Raw genomic sequence first — 17,034 nt, 5'->3', positions numbered from 1 at the left:
GTTGACATTCATGTACATGGAAGCAAAAAGCACCTGATTAAGTATGTAATTATACTTATTTTTTAACAAGAAAAGTTAAGACTTAATTGATCCCCAGAGGAAAGATTCAGGTGTTGCAGCAGCACAAAAACAGAAATAAGTGCACATAAATAGGGAAGTAAAAAAATAATAATGACGTGTATATATAGCCAGAACAAGAATAGGAGTAAAATACAAACAATACATGAGCAAACAAAGACAAAGTTAGGAGTTAAAGTAACAAGTTACAAAGTAACCTGACAATAGTGTGGTTAATAGCAGTGAGTCAGCAAGTCTAGTATTATCCAGTAAGCCAAACAAGTCAAAACTGCAGTGGCACCCTTTATTTGGGCTACATACCCTTTCAATTTCAACATGTTTGTCTAAGACACTGCATGATTATGTATTGGATACTTTTCAAGTTCAAGTACTAAATTACATAATCAACTAGAATTCTGAGTGCTGCCTTGAGTCATAGTGCAGCTACCTTTGCACTCTAAGATAAACTGGCAGAGTACTGAATTGTTGTTTAAATTGGCAATTGAGTTTCTTGTGTTCATTTCATTTTCAGTACCTGTTGTACATCTCTAAAGGTCATTTGAACAAAACTCAGCTGTTGCATAAGTTCACAAAATTCCAACAATGCAACCACAGCATTGACCCACTAAAATGATCTCTCTCGCTGAGCCTAATTGCTTTTTTATTGAATTATACATAAAATGTGAGCTGCATATAAATGTCCTTATGTTGTAACTTGGAGAAAAATAATTGGAATTTAAATGGTTAAAGAATATACAACCAGAGTTGCCACGTGCAGACATTTTTTCTCTTCTCAACAATAAATTACTATTTTGCTAAGCATGTTCACAGGCCATGGTTTTGTCTAAAACATATTTGGGCCACGCAGTCTTTCCAAAGTGGTACTTTTTCCTGTTTTGCACCATGTCTGTTAAACAACAAGTTAACGGTTTTATTTTTTGTCTCCGTGTTTGAAAACCAACGACACAAGACTTATCCCCCAGCTGTCTGCTATGTAAATGACGAAAACAGGGCAGTGGCTGATGCACACACTTATTGGAGGCATCAAGCTTTCAGCACAGGTGATAGTCATCACTAGACTAATAAAGCTGTTGCCTTGAATGGATGTAAAGGGTGTGTAAGCAGTGTAAGCAGCTACAGTCCAGAAATCACTAATGAGTCCAAATACACAACTATACAATGAGTAGAATAATTTGAGGTGTAGCCAAGCGCTGAGATCATCGTACTTGGTAATAAAAGCGCCACGATATAAGGATGCAAAGAGAAATGAGTGCTCATTATACGACATCTAAAGGATTGTTCTTGTTTAGAGTCAACAGCTTTAGTAGAGAACATTTAGTTAACTTTAGCTGCTGAACAGAAATCCTTCCACAGTTCCGTAGCCGGATGAAAACTTACAAAGACTCATTAAGTGTTGAATGCCTGGCAGTACCAAGGGTAGAGGAAAAGGAAACCATCTAATAGAAGTTGAAAGAGGACACGGCTGTGTCAAGGTGATACATATGCTGCGAGGACTTTACTGGAACACAATTACTCTAAAGCTGAAAACAACCAAAGAGGTTTATAAAATGGACCACATACAGACAGGAAACTCAAAGACAAAGGAGTCTCTCACTCTGGATTACAATCTCTCTCTTTCTCGTAAATTTAGGGTGTAATGTAATAAATATTCATATAAAAAAAAAAAAAAAAGAAAAAAGCTTGAACAAAAATTACCTGAATTTTGGTGCAACCACCTGAATTTGTTTTTTTTTTTTTTAACTCAGTGTTTCTGATGGACTTCAAAAGCAATTTACAGACAAAATCGATTGATCTGTGCTGCTCTTTTCAGGCCCAATAATTAAGGGTTACTTTGGTTGAGTCAATGTGAGGAACTGATCTTGCCCATCAGTTGTTTTTCATCTAAAAGATTTGGGAATAGTGTTCTGAGGAGACAAGTAAATAACAACCTTGCAAAATAGTTTGTCAAAGAAAATATACTGTGTGAAAAAATTGATTCACAGAAGAATCTAGATTCTCATTTGCAACGATTCAGAATCGATCTGAAATGTCCAAGAATCGATTTAATAAATAAATAAAATCAGCTGGCTGTTCGCCTCCATTTTTGTAACTAGCCTATCCGGGACGTCCGGACGTCACCACGCAGCCGGTTTTTGAACGTGAGCGGTAAATCACTAGAACAAAGAGGAAGCAAATATGGATGAGAGGGAGATCCAACCAGCGCCGTCTTTACTTAAAGCTAAAGTTTGGCGTAATTTCGGTTTTTACCGAATGCCTGGAAGCACTGCGCTGGACATGACACACACAGTGTGCAAGCTTTGCAAAATGAAGACCAAGTACTTCGGCAGCACAACAAATGTGCGGGCTCATATTAATAGGCATCACCCGGAGCTCAGCGACACAGAGCAGCCGCCAGCTGCAGACCAACGCACACTGCAGTGCTTCACGAAACTTCCTGCCAACTCCAAGAGGGCAAAAAAAATAACTCGGTCTATCGCCTGCTTCATCGCCAAAGACCTAAGGCCTTACAGTGTGGTGGAGAACGAGGGGTTCGTCTGCATGTTACAGACAGCAGAGCCGAGGTACACCATACCGTCCCGCAAGTTTTTCACTGAGACAGCTGTGCCACAGCTTTACAATGAGACTAAAAGAAAGGTCGCCAGTGCCCTAACCGAAACGACCAGAGTGGCACTAACATGTGAACATTTCAGAGACAGGTAGCTTAGGGTTACTATTTTTCATTTTGAAAGAAGCACTTTATTTTCATAACTTGTTATTCTTTAAGTTACTGAGTCTGACTGAGAAATATAGATGTTTTTTTGTCTTCACCGGTTATGTTCTACATGATATTTGTGGTAAACTGCAACTTTCCTGGGAAATGCATCTATTTTCAACCATTTTGTATTATGAAGAAGCACTTTATTTTTGTTCCAACTTATTTTATAGCTAGCTACTAATGAGTAGCAATTGAGAACCAGACAATGTTTTTGATAAAAGGCACTTCCCTGAGAATTGAACTTAATAAATGTGAAAAAGACACTTTAATGTCTCCGTTTGTCATTCTGTATAGCAAAGCAGATGAGAGTAGATCATGATCAGAAACCCGATTAGAAATCATTATGGATAAAATCGAATCGTTTTGAATCGAAAATCTTTTTGAATCGAAAATCGATTTTGAATCGAATCGTGGCCTCAAGAATCGGAATCGAATTGAATCGTGAGATGGTAAAAGATTCCCACCCCTAGTAGGAACCCAATAGAATGCAACCTTTCAAATGGCTACATGATAAATCAACATCAACAACACCAAACGCCAACCCACAACTTATACATTTCCATTCTAGTTGCTTCTTTTTACCCTCTCTAACATACAAAATTGGCTCTCATTTCTCATGTGCTTAAAACTACTCTGCAATTGCTCCATTAGACTAAAGACAAAACCTTACACACATTACAGAGTAACATCCTCTCACTGTTTTGTCCCTAATTGAAAGGTTGCATTGATTTGTATTGATTAGGACAGGGCATTTTGTATTAAAGTTCACAGCTACTGAGCAGAGGCTTGAGAGACAAGCACAGTAATCAACTTGTATTATTCAGTACAGTCTTATTTAATTTTGTTTGCTCTAACCTGCTTGCTCAAAAGTAAAAACACCCATTTATCGCAATTTGCTCTCTAAGGAGATGTGTTGAAGTGGCTCTGACCCTTTACCAAAAACAAACCAACCCTGAATAGATAAACAGAGGAGCCAAAAAGTACATTACCGCTGTGAATAAAATGTCTACTTAGTCAAATAAATGTGTGTTTCACTCCTCCAAATGTAGTACTATAAATTCAACAAAAATATTAAAAAAAAATACAACAGTTATGGTCTCAAAACAAACTGTTCCAAGTCCCCATCCAAACTCAGTAGTTTGTTTACAGGATGGCAGGCATTCTCTTAGAAACCAACAGCAAGAATGCACAACATCAAGAAAGAATAAGGACGTTTCAAGGGAAATAAATGAATATTTAATAAGAAAAACTGAGTGAATGTTGTTTCATACTGTGTCCTTTTGAATGTTTAATGCTGATCCAGATGCTGCTGCTCTTAAGTGAGATGAAACATGATGCTACATGGCTGAGTTAATAAAATGACAAGCCCATTTGCATGTTTGAATACATGTACACTCACTGACACACAGCAGCAGTAGCAACTGGGTTAAAGAGCTTAACCCACCAGTCATGCTGCTTTACAACCTCCACTGGGATGGGAGGAAACAGGGAGAGAGAATGGACTCAAACCATGAGGTTTTGACTTAGTCGAGGGTGTAAAATTGTCTGCTGGTGGACATCCTTCCTTTGTCCTCTCCAGAGATCACTTTACTGTCTACCTGTTTGCCATTTAGATTGCCTCCATTATTCAACACCTTGACGGTAGGGAACAAGAGTGTACTGGTGTGTAGGGTGGGGGGGGGGGTTCTTGTGTGCCTTGAGAGGAGCAGCATAGAGTTGTGACAGGTAGATAACACCTGGATGAATAATTCAAATTGGCATAAGCTTGCTGAGTCAGTGACAAGACAAGAAAGAAAACACAAGACATGTGAATAAATCAACAGAGAAGGGATTAATAGACCACGCACAGGAGAGGACAAGACTGATAACATCCCATACCTCCTGCTCTGGCTTTAATCATTCCAACAACCTTGTACATGAATATTCCAGATCTTGCCAGCCATACTAATGTGTAAAGATATAACTGTATGGTGTCTTATCATGCAGCATTACCACTGGGAATAGTCAAAATAGCCCAAAAAAATCCCAAACAGTATGGCACCCTTGAGGACTCTGATTCAGCAAGGACTGCTGACTGCTAAGTGATATTTTCGAGACCGTACTAAAACTGCTGAAAAGGGAGGAAGACGGGAGATGTAAGAGACACTACACATGTGGTCTATTCAGATGGAGTTAGGCATTATTTTAATACTGTTGTTCCTATGACTAAATTCAAAGATATTATGGAATGGTATTGGCCAAGGAAACTTTAAATGAATGAGGCATTGAAAGGAAATCCACATTCTAGTTAATTTAGCTTTCATGAGAGCTCCTCCTACGCTTAAAACAGCAGAGGAAATTGGACCAAATCAAGTGATGACCTCTGTAATGCGTAACTCACTATCCATTCACTTAAGGTGATAAAAAGCAGTTTGTTTGCTAACAGTAGCCTAGAGGGTTGATATTAGCACTCACACACTTGCCTGTATCTTTTTCATGCAATTCCTCTTCAATGACGACACATTACTCTCAAGCATAGATCCACGCACGCACGCACAACACAAAAACACATTCACCTTCCTTGTTTTACCACTCCACCTCAACTAAGAAACCCTGTTCCATAGCACCTCACTGAAAAAAAGCCAATATGCCACAGTCATGAGCCAGAAAGTATGTACAGGGAGACGGAGGAGTAAGTTAAGAGAAAAAAACGTACGTTCTGAGTAGAAACATACTGTACGGAATAACGAAAAGAAATGTTTGCAAATGTCCTGAAAGGTGAAAATAAAGGTCATTGCTTTAGAAATATATCATGTAATAGTAAGTTAAAAACATAAAACAATAAAGTCATTTCAGAATACAAATGCAGAAGTCAGGCAGATGGACATTCAATAAATTAAGTAGAAAAGAAATGTAGTGAGTCTGACCTGTTCTTTGTGAACAAAAAGTGAGAGCAACTCTGCACAGTAACTCTGGTTTCGCATATTGGTTCTCATCAGCCCGCACCCAGAAACAGCCATCTGACATTTCCTGGGGACGAATCTAAAAACAGACATCCACAGTTCAGCACATTTAGTCAACACATGGTTTAGTATTTTACAGATTACTGTATAGAGGCTACAGATGTCAATATAAAGAAAACACATCATATGAATCAGACATTAGTCACATACTAAAGCTACAAAAGACCAAATTTTTTCAATATTCCAAATTAACTTCCTTCAATTAAGTTCCCCAAGTAAATACCACATTGACCCGATTATAAGACGACCCCCTCTTTTTCAAGACTCATTTTTAGAAAAAATATTTTTTGAAGAGCAAATGTTGTTTTTATAAAGAAAATAATTTTATTTGAAAATAATTATATTAAAAACACACTGAATAAATCAACTTAGGCTGTTGTTTTTAACATCTTTTAAATAAAATCAAATGGTATTTACCTTTAAAAAAAAAAATAATAATAATAATAATGAAAGTAAAGGCATATTTCTAATACCAATTAGACTGGTTAAGTTCTTTGTAGTAAAAATATAGTGTCTGTCGATTTCTGCACAGCTTCAGCAGTGTCCCCAGAGAGACACATGGACAGAAATAGGTGCATGCGTCCCGAGCCGCACACTCGACAGCGTAACACAATCTCAGTGCTTCAGTTTGCATTAACTATGTCAGGCTTAGGACAGGTTTGGACATAAAAAACAAAATGCCCGTCGTGTTCTGGTTGGGCTAGGTTACTACTCTCTAGGTCGGACAGAAATATGCAGCCCGAGCTGCAGTTCACCGTCACTATCGTCACTATCATGCTCTGGTTCCACCAGCTCACCATCCTCGCTGCCAGGTGGCTCGCCATTTGTCGCCATCTGCTGCTATAAACGTATATTGACATTTAAAAGTCCAAACCCGTCTTATATTCCAAGGTTACAACTAGGGCTGCACGATAAGAGGAAAATATGTGATATGTGATAATATAGTTGAATATCGCAATAACAATATTACTTGCGATATATAAACAAGTATTAAAGTGTACTTAGTTCAGCATTTCTGCTGCTTTCAGTATTCTGCTAAAATACAACAAATTGCCTGTTGAATTTAACACTAGAGGCCGACCCATAAAGGATTTTTAAAGCCGTTATCGATACAAATATTTGGTGATTTAAAAATCTCTTTTCTCTTGGTCTTTGGTGCTTCCACACGCATAGAAACTTGGAAAAAAAACATCCATGCTGTTTTGAGTGAGATACGGGTTTCTGAATGTGTCCTGCCTTCAGTCTCCGGGTGAGCTGTTCAAAATCTGCACGGCTTTCTACGTCACTGGCCGAAACGAGGGGGCTAGGGGGCTAACCGTAGCATGCTAGCGCTAGCATGCTAGCTCGTTCTGAATGGCAAAACACTGCTACAACACACTAGTTCACCATAATCTAAAAAAAAAAAACTACTTACATGTCCCTGTCTGCAGTTATTTCACGCAAAGTTGGAAGTGTGCCCTCGTTTAGAAGAAGTCTCCCGGCTAATCCTGCCTTGTACTAACTTAAGTTGTAGAAACAAACAGCTAGCTAGATGATGTGATCTTACCTAGCTACTGCGCATGTGCGACTGACAACAAAGATGGGATAGAAACGTGATGCCTCACTCTGTAGCTAAAACAGACCTGAACACAGGGTGAAAAGAGGAGCTGCAGCAATGTGGAGCACAACAAAAATATGGTGTTTTTTGAAAATTAAACCATGTAAAACTATTCTGGTACAACCTCATAATATAATTATGAATCTGAAATGAGCATAATATGGCCACTTTAAGATATGAAACTTAAAGGGTTAAACACAAGTGTTGCCAACAGGGACGTTGTAGAGCGCCCTCTGGTGGACAAACTATGCAACGCCAACACTCATAACATGGTTGAAGGGTGTTTCGTCCGTTTTTATTTTATTTTTTAAATATTCATTTATCGGCCATTATAAACGCCGATGCCGATAGTTTGGAAAATGCCTAATATCGGCCGATAATATCGGCCCGCCGATATATCGGTCGGGCTCTATTTAAAACAAATGAAAGGAAATCAACATTCTTTTCCTGAACAAACTGAACACTGAATTAAACATAAAAGGCACCACTAAAAAAAGAATGACAGCTCCATTTTAAAGTGCAGTTTTCCACTGAGATTTTCTTTCAACTAACAAAAAAAATCTCTGGGTATCAATCGCGATATGTTGCAGTCTTTCACGATATGTATATTGAGCCAGTTGAAACTGCAATGGTGATAAACAAACAATATATATTTTGCAGCCCTAGTTACAACTGTCAACCTGCCAATTAAAGTGAATATTGGCAATTACATTCTTGGTGGATGTATTAGCACCTCCTTTTTACTTTTTCTCTTTAGTTTCTTTACTCTGAATTAGGACTGGGACGGTTACCGCATTACCGCGGCCACGTGACCCCTACCTCACCGTCATCACTGCAAAAAAACATTGGCCTGCACATGTGTGCACGTTGTGTCTACTGACATGGATTTATTGAATCTAATGACATGGATTGTGTCTGATGACATTGGCCCTCATTTATGAAACGTGCGTACGACCAAAAACAGGCGTAGGACGGGCGTACGCCGATTCCTACGCAAAGCAAGGGATTTATCAATTTGAACGTGAGCGTAGGCTGCGATAAAATCTCACGTCTGGTCTGAACTCGTGTACGCAAGTTTTCGAGTCAGTGTGGACTTGCGGTGCAGCATATAAAAAGTTTATCAGGAGAAGGAGAAGGAGAAGTCATCAGTTGATCACTTATCAGCAATGGCAGATCTGGCTCTTTTAGAAGACCTCTATTCGCCGGTACGACAGTGCACACGTACGCACACGGGCCACGGTGGAGCGCCCCATCGGATTGATTAAGGGCAGATGGCTCATGGTCTTGCATCAGCGGGGGGGACCCTACTATACACGGCAGAAAAATTCTGCAACATTGTTTTAGCCTGTGGGGTTCTGGAGCCAGATGACCCGAAGCCCTGAGAGCAGTGTCCAGCACAGCCCCAACTGGGGCTATACGAAGGAGACAGGATATTATTCCTCGCTTTTAAAAGGTATATTGTTATGTTTGGCAATGATACTCAATACAGGAAACATGACGATGCACAACATTTATTTCTGCCATTGACCGATATATTTCGGCTTGTTTTTCCAGCCCCTCTGCTGTCAGGAGACAGGGTCGAGGTGGGGGTCCAGCACGGGGGGCGGAGGACACGCGCTCTCCCTCACAGTTCTACTCATGAAACAAACACGAGTAAAATAAAAGACACTGCATAAACTCCGCTACTGTGTGTTTATTTAAAGCAGCCATATTATGCTCATTTTCAGGTTCATAATTGTATTTTAAGGTTGTACCAGAATAGGTTTACATGGTTTAATTTTCAAAAAACACCATATTTTTGTTGTACTGCAGTGCTCTCTCTCACTGCTGCAGATCCTCTTTTCACCTGGTCTCCGTTTTAGCTACAGAGTGAGACCTCTTTTCTTCTTCTTCTTCTTCTGTACTATCTTTGATTGCACTGCACATGCGCAGTAGCTCAGATGTAGATCATGTCAGCTAGCTAGCTCCATAGACAGTAAAAGAAAGGCTGTTTCTACAACTTCGGTCAGTTACAAGGCAGGATTAGCTGGGAGACTTCTAAATGAGGGCGCACATGTAAGTAGTTCTTTTGTAGATTATGGTGAACTTCTGTGTGTTGTAGCAGTGCTTTGCTACTGAGAACGAGGTAGCATGCTAGCGTTAGCATTAGCGTTAGCATGCTAACGCTACAAGCTAATGGTTGCAGTTAGCCTGCTCGTTTCGGCTTGTGACGTCACAAGCCGTGCCGATTTTGAACAGCTCACCCAGAGACTGAAGGCAGGACACATTCAGAAACTGTATCTCACTCTAAACAGCATGGATGGATTTTTTTCAAAGTTTGTATGTGTGTGGAAGCACCAGAGACACAACATAACACCCCAAATCCCAGAAAAAGTGATTTTTTCATAATATGGGAACTTTAAATATACGTAAACCATGTAGGCCTAAAAGATTGCAATATAAGCCTGTATATTACTATGCGGACTATAGTATATGTCAAGGATGTATAAATTAAATAAACTTCAGCTGGAGTGCGATTTACCACGGCAACACTGTTTACTGCATCAGTGATCTCTTTCCATTCCCCATTCTTTCTACAGCCTTTAATAACAGTTTTCAGCCTGACAAAACTACAAACACTAGTGCAAATGAACCTGAGATATCAGGGTTTCAATCTCCACCTCTGAAAAGTGCTGCTTCTCAGCCGGATTACGTATCTCCATGTCGTAAATTGTAGGGGCGAGGCCTCAAAACCCAGAATATATTGGGGCGTGATATTTAAATTACGATCGTTTCCAGCCACTGCATTTATCAATGAACGACCATTCTTACGCTCTGATTGGTGTGATACGAACGTTTCATGAATCACACGTGAAGCCTGTCGTAAGAGGATTTCTGCGCTCATATGTGCGCTGGTTTCTACATTAGGTTGATAAATGAGGGCCATTGTGTCTTACATGGATTCAAAAACCAAACTTATCATCCGTGTATTACAGTAGGAAAGGCAAAGACATTTATCCGTTCTCAGCTGAGGTAGACACATTACAGCTGCAATGTTTACCATTGCACATTAGCCTAGCAGCTAACTTTCCTTCGGTTTTATCCCAATAAAATGGCACGGTTGAATTTCAGCCTGCATGCACTTATATTGGTAGAGAGAGCAACAAGGTAGCGGACTGCCGAGTCGCCCTCTCTGCTCAGACTGCTCTCTGTCTGCTCAGCTGCTAGACGGGCTGCACTTGGGCTGCAACATGTTGTAAGGTTTAAGGCGCCCCGTGGAATGCAACCTTAATGTTATTACACACAGCACATCCCCTTGCTTGGGTTGCAAAAATTTTTTTGAAAATAAGATGGCTTTAAAACCCTTAAAGATAGACCAGACACCAATCAGGTATGTGTGTACATGCATGTAAGATGTTAAAAAAAGTATTCAATTCAAACTCGATTAAGCAATATTTTCAGGAAGTGTTCATTTTTTTTGTGAATGGGTTGCTACTACTGCTGAAGCCTTGGAGAATCGACACCATACTCTGCAAATCTTTGCACCTGAATGTCACTGCCACCACCAAGCTTAAGCTTTTATTTATGCTCCAGCTACGAGGGCACACAGAGGCTCAACATGTTCTCCGTTGCACTATTAACTCAAACACCAAGGGCCATACAAACAAATAACTCAGAACTCAGTATCAACCTCCAGAACTGATAGACAGAATTCATGAATTGGCTATCCGAGGTTAATTTAATGCAAGTTAAATTCTGTTAATTAATATATGTACAGTGGTGCTCATAAGTTTATGAACCCATGCTAAAGTTGACTAAAAAGAGGAATTAAAAAAATCATCTTTAGGAAATTGATCTTAATGCCTTAATTAAAAAAAAATTGGAAATTAAAATAGCCCCACATCATCACATACCCTTCACCATACCTAGAGATTGGCATGGGGTACTTTCCATAAAATTATCTCTCAATGAAAATCAAACCAGCTATTAGGCTAACTGAAATAAAACCATGCCAATCTCTAGGTATGGTGAAGGGTATGTGATGATGTGGGGCTATTTTAATTCCAAAGGCCAAGGGAACTTTATCAGGATGCATAGTATCCTGGATCCATGAAATAACTGGCCTTTCAAAAATAAAAATCTGCCTGCATCTATGGGAATTTAACCTAGGGGTGTACTTACTTATGCCCCCTGTATTTTAAGGAAGAACATTTATTTATTTATTTATTTATTATATTATTATTTATCATTATTCATTCACAAAGAAAATCGGTGTCCTTAAAGGTTGGATTTTTCCAAATTTATTTAATTAAGGCATTAAGATCAATTTCCAAAAGATGATTTTTTTTATTCCTCTTTTTAGTCAACTTTAGCATGGGTTCATAAACTTATGAGCACTACTGTATGTATGTGTATGTATATATATATATATATACACATACATACACACACACACACACACACACACACACACACACACACACACAGATTATTTCTAAATAGCAGAAGTTGAGTGCAATCACTCTTCTTCATCTACATAACAATTAATTTGTTTATAGTGCATATTTTGGAGCATCTTAAAGCTTAATAATTATCATTACATATTTCGGTATCCTTTATTGCATTTATGGTACAACTTGGTGGACCAAAGTCTTGCTGAAATCCTTGTGAATATTTGACTTAAAATCTGTGTGCTATTGGGTTAGCTGCTAACGATAGAATGTTGCAGAGGAGCGGCACTCCTTCTTGCTGTGCCTTCAGCTATTATTTTTTCCCAATTTTAAAACCTAATTTCTTATACTTGCTGTTTTTTTATCATTCAGATTTGGCTGGATGGTTGATAACACACTTTTCCTCTGGTGTGACAGACTCAGAACACAATTATTTTTGCTTAACCAGGATTTTAAGGTTCCACTGGGGTCAGGTGAAACTTGGCACTAATGGGATGCCCATTTGGCTTCTAGGTTATTTGGGGGTCTTTCTGTCTGTCAAAAATAGTTTTGTCACTATTCTCTAAAACTGGCCAAGCCTCTCAGCAAGAGTTGAAAGTTTAAAGTCATATTACTGAAGAAGTTAGAAGTTTCCGAACAGCTTTGTCCCAAACATAACCATATGTGGGGGTTTCATACAGCTGTGCCATAAGACAGGTCCTCCTCATTTCACTTTGGATTTTCAAGCATATGGTTTAGTTTGCTGAACACCTGTACCGATGTACATCTGAGAATACATTATTAATCAAACCACCAACTAATATCACTTGTGGTGTGAACTAAAATCGCTCTGCAGAGAACAACATCTGTAGAGGTACCACTAAGGCTGCTTTGACACCAGCATCTGATCATCTGTTATTTTCAATTATTACTTGCTTGGCACAGAGGTAGGAAGTTGTTGTTTCATTCTTAGAAAAACATCTGTACTGTTCAGGTGCTGCCAATGAACATCGGGGAACAAAGACCAGAAAAAAGGGCCACTATAAATACCTGGCCTAAATTTTCAGTTTCTTGTCCTAAACTTGTTGTTAACCATAATCCAGCACTAGGGCTGGGACGGTATGGATTTGTTCTTACCGCGGTTGAAAAGCAAGAAATTCCCGCGGTAGCGCGGTATATCGCAAACCCCTTACGAGAGTAGCGTAAGTTAGCGCAAGAATGGCAGGGTGCCTTAAGTGAGTGACGTCAGTGCCGGTGTGGTCGCGCAAGGAGATCGAGCGGTAACGGAGAGTAGGGTGTGAGTGCCGCTGTGAGGAAAACAGAGAGGAAAAAGAGATAGTAAAGATGATGTAAAGTGAGTTAAAAGTGAACAATACAACAACAAGCTAGGGCTTCTCAAGACACAGTGGCTTTATCTATTGTCAATACTGCCGTATAAGTGGCGACCCCCCAAAAAAACATCGGCTTTCAGCCCGAGTGCAGCCCGTCTAGCAGCTGAGCAGACAGAGAGCAGAGAGGGCAACTCTGCAGTTCGCTAACTTGTTGCTCTCTCTACCAATATAAGCTGCTCTGTTTTAGGCTACGAAATGTGCATGCAGGCTGAAATTCAACCATGCCGTTTTATAAAGCTATAAACAGAAGAAAACTTTGTTAGCTGCTAGGCTAATGTGTAATGGTAAACACTGCAGCTTGTTATGCTAGTTAATGTGTCTACCTCAGCTTAGAACGGAGAAATGCCTTTGCCTTTCCTACCGTAATACACAGTAGGAAAGGCAAAGACATTTCACATTGCGCTCCCCAACTCGCGAAAGGTCGGATTTGCTCCATCTATTGATGATGAGTTCTGTTTAGAAAACCTTGAATCCATGTAAAACACAATGTCATCAGATACAATCCATGTCATTAGAATCAATGAATCCATGTCATTAGACACAACGTGCACACATGTGCAGGCCAATGTTTTTTTGCGGTGATGACGGTGACAAGCTCAGACCCGCGGTAGGCGTCACGTGACCGCGGTATTGCGGTAATGTGGTAACCGTCCCAGCCTTATCCAGCACAATGGGAAAACATCTTTAATATTTCTCTTCATACTGTAGATCGCTCAATATAGAAATCTGTAATACTACCAGTTATCAGTTAGAAGATACACCTCTTAATATACTGAAATAGCCTAGGAATAAATCCTTAATTTGTAAAAAATTAAGGGTTAAATGTTTTTCACTCAGTCAGTTGATTTGATTCCACAGTATTTTTTGAGACTTTAGCTAGTGGTATATTAGAATGCATTGTATAAAAAATGGGTGTTTAAATATAAGAAACACCTTGCAGTGTATTACCTTGGACCAGTTGAGGCGTTTCATGGAGGTCTCAGGCTTGAAATCCTTCTTAGGCCTGAGGCCATAAGGCAGTGCATGGTGGGTGGGGGAGCCTAGACCACCCCCAAACCCTAGAGGGGGTGGAGGAGGGGCACCAAATGGAGGAGGCACTCCAGGTGGGGGAGGTGGGGCATGACAACCAGGCAAAGGAGGCGGAGGGGGGGGAGCTGGCAGCCCAGCTGCTGCAGCAGGGGGTGGAGGCCCAGATGGGAATGCTGAGGAAGATGACGCCTGTCCAACATGGGCAGAGGACAGACCCACAGGTACAGCTCCAAACTGGAAAGGCAGGGAGAAAAAAAAAAAAAAGTATGTTGGGGCACAATCCAAAAAATAAGGCTCATTTTACGAAACATTGCGACATTTGAGATTTTTTCCTCTAGACTCTGAACAACTATTACATCAAAAATGCAAATGGTAGCCTAAAATTAAAAAAAATAATAATAATCTTGAAACAACAACATTGGCAAATAAATGTCCAGAATGAAGAAGCACTATTGAGTTTCCCTGGAGCCAGACACTTAGATACAGGGTTGACGAATTATTTCACTGTTATCACCAAATATCAATCACCAATTCCCAGTTTATTATAATGACACATATTATCCATGTAGCCAAAGCATAATAAAAGGTTCCAGAGAAATCTACTGACATCCAAAACTATTCAAAACACTTTATGAAGTCATACTGTACTGGTGATGATACGAGTTACTAAAATCAAGTAATTCTTGATTTTGGTCTCTTCGGGTTAATGTAACTGTTACACAACTGTTTGTAACTGTGTGAATGCTGCAAAAAAATTTAAATATATATAGTAATATATAAAGTAAATGCAGTATCAACTTCTTCATATTAAATATCAAATAAGCTAGCCATTACCCTAAATTGCCTTTTCACAGCATTTATTTTTTTAATCACTTAGGTCAGATAATATTTTGCATAGCTTTCTTCTTGCTTGCCTCATCGGCATATTTTTATTCTTTTAGCTTGGTTCCAGCAAATATTACTTGATTACAGAATAGTGTGATGGTTACTAAAAGTGGATTATTTTGCAGAGTGTGGAGCAGTGCTCAAGAAATCCTTCACCGAATAAATAAAATGAACAGTGGACTCGCATTGCAAAGAAGAAAAAAAAGACTGAAACTGGAGAGAACTAAAGAAAATTACAGCATCTGCCAAGTGTGCAGCCCAGTATGCTTTCCTCTCTAATACCATTGTTCTATGGATAACGGAGGTATACCATCCAGTAGAGGCCAAATGCTCATAGACGATCCAGATTCTGTCCAGAACCTACCCACAATTATTTGTTTTTTTTCCCAAAGCTTAAAATCAAATGGTATAACCGGTGCTACAAAGTTTCGTAAATTGTATCATACAGAGAAAATGGCTTATTGATCCATGCACCAGTTTTAGATTAAAGACTCACACTAAAGGTCAGCCCTGGGCACTTATTCTGCCACTGCCTCTAGAGGAAAGAACTTCTTTGCTGAATTAACAAGTGTGTGCATTGGTTAAAGTTAGACTGACAGTCTGACTGTGTGTGTGTGTGTGTGTGTGTGTGTGTGTGTGTGTGTGTGTGTGTGTGTGTGTGTGTGTGTAGCATTGGCTACATGTACCACCGTCATTTGAACCAAGGTACTATTTGAGTATTCATTTTGTGTTTGCTAACTCAAATTGAAAAATTATCAGGAAAATAAAAATGAAGTTCTCCTCTCCTCTCTGAATGTGTAGTTATCTTGCAGTGGCAGGGCATGGCAGCAACTCTCTGGAGTGTTGGCGGGAAGGGGGGTTAAAGCGAGAGGCCCAGTAGTGAGTTTGAAGAGGGTTGTCAGAATAAATTGCTTTTAGAACAATTTCCTCTTATGGGATAAGATCAGAGAATCAGAAATGGCCAACATGAAGGACTTGTCAGCGTTCTCATTAGATTTAGTGTCAGCTAGCCAGTAGAGCCTCCATGTCAACCCAAAATGCAGGCTCCAGTGGAGAAAACCCTCACCACCATCTTGGCAGCACCCCAAAATAACAAGAACATCATAATGGAAAGTAAGAAAAGAAAATTGAATTGCATACCGTATCTTTCCTAGATTTAGGGGGTTTGTTGAGTAATCAAATGTAGTGTTTTCTAACATCACCTTAAAGAATTAACACAATTTACAACAAAAAAATGGCATTGAAAACAAATACAGGTAATTTACCTGGGACCTGAAGGCCTGCAGCTCTGCTTGGAGTTCAGCTATTTTTTCATCACACTTAACCAGCTGAGCTTGTGCCTCCTGTCTGCTTAGAAACTCCTCGTCAAACTTAAAAGAGAAACATGGATCCAAATTACACACAAACACACGCTGATATTAAAGGAATGTAACAATGAATTAACATAAAGCAGTATTGCTTAAATTGTTAAAGTCTAATGGTGTAATTACTTTATAAAATCATCATTCATTTTGCCTTGATTGCCTTCAGTTACTGATTCAATTTCAACACCCATTCATTAATAAAACCTTTTAGTCCCATACACACACGTCAATCAGTGAGCCCATCCTTCTAATCAGGATCTACAACCTGCTGCTACTCTGACTTAAAATAATCACAGCAGCCAATCCATCTGACCTCACACGTTTCACAACCACGCGTGTGTCTGATTGTGTGTGTTATGACAAAAACATTACTGTTCTTGCTCAAACTTGTAGTAAGATACATTTGTAAACTCCTATTTAACCTACGTCTTTGCCATGAACATAAAAAGATGGACCTTAAACTGTAGTAGCTCGAGATGTAGCACACCATAAAAAGTAAGGAAGAAACTTATCATTTATCTAGT

General features: G+C 39.4%; 1 protein-coding gene across 6 annotated transcripts in view; it reads right to left on the bottom strand.

The window, feature by feature from the left end:
- The window catches only part of LOC116054602 (protein diaphanous homolog 3), a 195,435-nt gene that overhangs the window by 129,353 nt on the left and 49,048 nt on the right, over positions 1 to 17,034 (bottom strand). For all 6 annotated transcript variants that reach the window (XM_031306235.2, XM_031306239.2, XM_031306238.2 and 3 more), the window contains 3 exons: positions 16,412 to 16,516; positions 14,181 to 14,495; positions 5,740 to 5,854 (listed from right to left, as the gene is read on the bottom strand). In XM_031306235.2, coding sequence (XP_031162095.1) covers positions 5,740 to 5,854; positions 14,181 to 14,495; positions 16,412 to 16,516 — 535 coding nt within the window. The remainder of the gene's footprint in view (positions 1 to 5,739; positions 5,855 to 14,180; positions 14,496 to 16,411; positions 16,517 to 17,034) is intronic.

This window comes from Sander lucioperca, chromosome 3, assembly GCF_008315115.2.
Source record: "Sander lucioperca isolate FBNREF2018 chromosome 3, SLUC_FBN_1.2, whole genome shotgun sequence".
NCBI classification, from domain to species: Eukaryota; Metazoa; Chordata; class Actinopteri; order Perciformes; family Percidae; genus Sander; species Sander lucioperca.
Note: the sequence above shows the minus strand (reverse complement) of the source record. Positions and strands in the feature narration are given on the sequence as shown.